The 5,877-nt window shown below is 35.1% G+C and overlaps 1 protein-coding gene across 2 annotated transcripts in view; it reads right to left on the bottom strand.

Annotated features, from left to right (window-relative positions):
* The window catches only part of LOC106462137 (phosphoenolpyruvate carboxykinase, cytosolic [GTP]-like), a 52,084-nt gene extending 46,377 nt beyond the window's left edge, over positions 1-5,707 (bottom strand). For both annotated transcript variants that reach the window (XM_022389290.1, XM_013922029.2), the window contains exon 1: positions 5,510-5,707. In XM_022389290.1, coding sequence (XP_022244998.1) covers positions 5,510-5,547 — 38 coding nt within the window. In that variant the 5' untranslated portion in view covers positions 5,548-5,707. The remainder of the gene's footprint in view (positions 1-5,509) is intronic.
* Between the last annotated feature and the right edge of the window lie 170 nt (positions 5,708-5,877).

Genomic DNA, 5,877 nt, shown 5'->3' with positions numbered 1-5,877 from the left:
GGTTTTGAGAAGGGAAACAGTGAAGCCCTTAATGAAGTTACTATCACTGATGTGACTGTTACCGATAATAGGACATTTCCTGATGGAGCAGATAAACCCCACATGAAGCAGAAGCCAACGAGACAGAGACCAGTACGGAAGAAGATACATCTCGTAAAATTAAGAGACTCTGTTGAATTTTAATTTTGTGTTTGTAAATTCTGTACATTTAATTAAGTTATTGTTAATTATCTATTGGTTTTAATGTAAGTGGTTACTGTTTGGGACGAATAATACTAAGGAAGGGGCAGTATTACAACAGCAGAAGTCACATGACGCTGGTAACACGTCATGAGATTCTAGAAGAATCATGAAGGCCCGAGTATTTTCTAGACACCCTCTATTTTAATATATAAATACGGTGTAGATAATTGCAGACAGGCAGAGATAGAGACAGATAATTGAGTCAAGCACGGTAGTGACCGTAAGTAAAATGCGTGAACCGTTGTGAATTATAGTGTGTGTTTAAATTAAAGTGACTGTGGAAATTAAGTGTATTGCAAAGTTGTATTGAGAAAGAATAAACTAGCTTTATTTAAGAAAGGACTTGTATCGCTTAAGTTTCATCGGAAAGAAATTGTACAGGAAATTAATAAAAGAGACATACCACTATCTTTAATTTTATTCAGCTACATTTTAATTAAACTTTAATACACAATTCATTGTTATATTTTTTATTGTTTTTAATTAGCTGAATAATTGTGGATTCTTCAAACACTGAGTTTGTATCATTCTATGAACAGTGGATCTACATCAAAATGAAATCAACAGTGATTGAAATAAACCTCTTATGCAGTTTGTCTGGACTACCAGAAGTTACTTGGTATTGGAGACAGAGATAAGGCCTCTGGTTTATTTGCTACTCCTGCCAGTACCCAGATCAACATTTCTGTTGCTGTACAGAATGAAGCAGAGCAGGGCTACAGAAAGTTGCTGAGAACTGCCTACTTCATGGCTGTCGACGGATTACCACTGTCCACTTTCAAGACTTGTGAGAGCGCAGAAAGGAAACAGAGACAAGTTAATCCAAGAAACAGAAAGCAGTAACAGAGTTAGAGAATTTGTTCATGAAATTGCAAATGCCATCCTTGCAAAGTTATCATCAATATTTTGCTCTTATACTGCATTTTCTGTGCTCATTGATGGAACACAAGTGAGAAAGAGCTAGCCATGGTTAGGGCTGTAAAGACTGGAGATCCTGTGTTCTTGTTGCTGCACTGGAAAAACATACAGTTATAGGGATGCATCTGCAGAAAATCTTCACAAGTCAATGGATATCACTCTTAAAATCAAGTTGAAGATCCCCCATGATCAGTATACCAGAGCTTTGGTGTCAGCTACTGCTGATAGAGCATCAGTGAATACAGGTGATACAATGAGCACAGTTCTTATGACCTTTTAGTTTTTATTAAACTGGAAATTTATATATAAAAAATATTAGAATAATTTTTAAAAAGTGATGAATAAGTTGAAAGTTCCTATACACTATTGGTAATTACTTGATCACAAAATGAACAAATTACACGCTAAAAGCTTAGGTAAAGTTCATTATGGTAGAAAACCTTTGTGGAAATTATTTTGTTTCAGGTGCAGGGTAATGCATCTAATATAAAAACTAAATATTTTTTTTTGCAGGAATCTATAATCGTCTTCTGGTGAGACTGCAGAAAACTGAACATCCCTGGCTTATTTTGATCCACTGTGTCACACTGGTTGGAACTGGCAGTAAAGGACATCCTGATGAAGGTGGAAGCTTTTGACCAAGTGAAGGATCTGATGATCACCATTTAACTCCTGATGAAATGATCTGGGAAATTCAAGAGGCACTTTTAAGAAATGGCAAGACCACAGGAATGTCAAATATACAAGTTCCCAAAAATCCAATGAATATGCTTTGTAGGCCATAAAAGAAAGGGTGTTTGCATACTGTTCAATAGCTGGATTTCCCTTAAACAGACAATTGAGAATTCCATTGCAAACTACATGCACAGTAAACTAAACTCCAAGCTGAAAGGTATCCTGAATAAACTGGGAAGTTTCTAGTTTCTTGCCACCAGCTGTCTGCTCTATGAGATCCTGGACATATAGTCTCCTCTCTGTCACTGATGTTTGAGAGAAGAGAACTTCATGCTTTCAAGGTGTTGCTAACCATCAAATTGACAAACAGAAGAATTCAGGACCTACTTGAAGATGAAGACTCTGACTCACTTGTGATGAAAGCAAGGTACACCATCAATGGCAACAAGATTTTGTGATTTTCCCAAAGAGAGCCACATGAGAAAAAGTGTAGAAAACATGGAGTTCACATCAGCCACTTTGGACAGAATGATGGTGGCACTGTTACAACTGATACTGACAAGTCAGATATGCACAAACAGAAAGTTGTTCCAGGTCTAATCCAGCACCTTGATGAGCAATTCAGCTCTTTTGACAATAACCAGTATAAAAACATGTTTTGGGTAAATCTAAGCAAATGGAGGAGTGATGTAGCATCAGAATTTGAGTTCCTAGAAGCTATTGCTGACCAGTTTTCAAATCCACTGGAAGCTGCTGGCTATGAAGCAAGCAAGATCAAGTGAGAGTGGAAGACCCTGAAGATTTTGCAGAAGAGCTTCTACCAAGGAGTAGGGACCACAGATCCCTGGGGAGCACATTTTACAGTAGAGGCAGAAGGAGTTGCCTCATTTTCTTTGGAACAGCACCAAAGCCCTGGGTGGATTCCTGCATCTCTAGCTTGCGTCGCTTGGATGCAATAAAATTGTTTAGAGCAGCTTTGATTATTTCTTCGTGTTCTGCCTCTTACCAGGCTTGATGGTTGGCTTTTATTACAAGGAGGTCTTGAAAATTCTGAAAAGTTACGTGCGTTTCTGCTAAAGTCATCCATTTATACCCACCCGAGTGGGTTAAACAACCATGGAGACTCCAATTTTCTGTTCTCATAATAAAGGTCTTATGTTTATCTTTCACCTATGTGAATTTGAAAGTAGCTTCTGAACTGTAAATATTATTTTAAATTTTTGTATTCCACAACATCTTCGAAGTAATACTATTACTATTAGTAATATACTTGATGATCTTTGTCAAGTTAGTGGGTAGACAACCCAGGATACAACTATTTCTTTTATTTTTCTCATTACATTTTTTAGGGGGAAGGGGAATTTTAAACAAACAGAACAAGATAATTTGTTTAAACATTTTGATATATTCCCCATTTTGCTGCTTATATCCTCAGTTTTTGTAATATATATATTTTTAATGATGTAACCTATTTGTTAGCTAAAGAGAGCTATGGTTTGTTGATGGTGTAATATGATATTACATTCATGTTAGCTCTAGAAACCTCTAGCCCAAAGGTAGCTTATAAAATTATATTCCATGAAGTCTTGTGAAGTTAGAGTTGAAATACAAAGAAAATGAGTTGAGATGAAAGAGTCATCACATTACTTAGTACAATTTTTCCATAGGCCAAAACAAGTTAGAACTGTTTAAAAGTGGTTTAAGCTTGTAGAAATGTTTAAAGGAGGAAATAAACTGATATCATCTCATTAAGTGAACAGGATATTGAACTATTTTTCCCTGATAATTTAAAATAACCAAACAACATTAAAACACTCATGTTAGAGAAGGACATTATTTCTGGGGAAAATAAAATAGAATTTTGAACACACTTGAATTGAATTCCAACTTTGAATATGATAACTACAAGGTTAAAGTACGAAAGTGAATCATTACTTGAGATGATGAAATTATTAAGATAAGATCAAGAGGAAAGAGACAGAATTAAGAGATGAAGAAAGAAACAGAAACAATGCAAACAGCAGGTAGAAATAAAATTTCAGCAAAAGTGAAGTAGGAAGTTACCCTTATTGTAGGAAACTCCTGATGTGTAGTTAATTGACATTTAGGAAGAATGCATATTGCGAACTGAATTCATGAGGAGACATGGATGCAAGGTTAGGCTAGCTTCACAGCTAATGACCAGGAAATCCTTATGAACTACTTACAAGTTAATACACAAGAGGTAAACTTCCAGAGGAAACAAGGAGAGTGGGCAATGTACCACCAAGAAGTGATATCCTCAAACCAGGAGTTATTTGAAATAATTCTTCATCTTGTGACTAGAATGTAGTGGAATCAAATACTCCATCATGTCATGAAGGATTAGTGGTTGAAAGAGCTCTCCTTGATGTGAAGAATAAAGATGTTGTATATGACTTAAAAAAGAAAAGACTTAAATTGGCTTGTGATAAAACGAAAAATAATTATGCTGCAAGTGCTGATAAAACTGGATTGCATGAAGGTTACATGATGTGGCTGAACAATTCTCATTGCAAAGGAGGTCAAACTTTAAAGTTAAATAGGTGTTGGAAGGTGAGACAATCTAAGCCAAAGAACATTCACCACAATTGTCTTTGGAAATGCACTGGTGAAAGAACAGCAAGCTGATTAACTCCAGAGAAGAACTTATGAGCAGTACTCCAACCTGCTGAGAAACCCAGAGACCCTGGCAAAACTACTTCCAAAGAATCATCAAGGATGAAGCCATTGGATTCACCCTATCACTTACCCAGAAGGAACTCTCAGCAACAGGACAGATAGTGACAAAAAGGGACAAGGCACCACCCTCTCCATAAACCATGGGTCTTGGTTTATAAAAACATCAAAAAGACTTAAAGAATGGTCATTTTATTTTTAATGTAGCATTTTTTAATTATGACTGTTCAAGGGACCTTACTATCCAGGAAGGGGCAATGTTGCAGCCTATATATTTTTAATGTTGTAACTTATTTGTTAGCTAGATGGTTCTTTAGGTTTTTGATGATGTAATGTGACATTAACTAAAAGTTCACGTTAACCATAGAAACCTCCAGAACAAAGATAGAGTATAAAATTGCGTTTCGTGAGGAGTCAAGCTCGAGTTGAGACATAGAGCGAGTTGAGATAAAAATGTTAACAATAACATGCTTTTCTGTACAAGTTGATTTTACATGAACCTAAACATACACGTTTCAAGAATGAAATAAACTTATTGCGTCTCATTAAGTTGAATTACGTTGAATTACTTTCACCCGCTAATTTTAAAGTACCCTCTAATGATAAACAAAACAACAACGTCATAATATTGTCAATAGTCTGTAATAATGTATACTATAGTAATTATTAGTATACGGAAACGAGAACATGCAAGTGCAGCCTGCATATCATTACTGCGAGTGTGCTTCTTTAAGTTACAATATAATTATAAGTCGGAAAAAAATATAGATATCTATATCAGTTAAAGTCACACTGTCTGAAGCTTGAGAAAACACTTTTTCGTTACAATTCCGATATAAATTTTTACTACTTTCACACAAAAGTTAACCATTATTAAATGATTAATGCCACTCTTGCAAGTATCCATAATATTAATAACGGCTTACTAGTTACACACAAACAAAAATAGAATGAACACTTAAATTATAATACTCACGCATTATTTTTGGTATCGATATTCCCTAACCCAGGCATGGTACTCTTCTTTTCTTGTCTCTTTCTCTAACGTACAGAGTTAAATGGAAGTAAAGAAATAACTTTTCCAACCACCAACACCAGTAATACTAATAGCCAAAAGTATTAGTATATACCTTTACCTTCGAGAGTAATATATTTCACCATCCTGCGTAGGAATACTAATCTCTGATGCTTTCAACCTGTTGCGTATGTTCAATTATTATTTATTCAACTTTAGAACACATGAGTATAATAAATATGACTTATTAAGGCATTCAATCGGGGTTTTCCAAAAGATCAATCATATTTCATGTTGTATATATATATATATATATATATATATATATA

The sequence above is a fragment of the Limulus polyphemus genome, unplaced genomic scaffold, assembly GCF_000517525.1.
Source record: "Limulus polyphemus unplaced genomic scaffold, Limulus_polyphemus-2.1.2 Scaffold1101, whole genome shotgun sequence".
Taxonomy (NCBI): domain Eukaryota; kingdom Metazoa; phylum Arthropoda; class Merostomata; order Xiphosura; family Limulidae; genus Limulus; species Limulus polyphemus.
The sequence above is the reverse complement of the archived record's forward strand: the minus strand, read 5'-3'. Positions and strand labels throughout refer to the sequence as shown.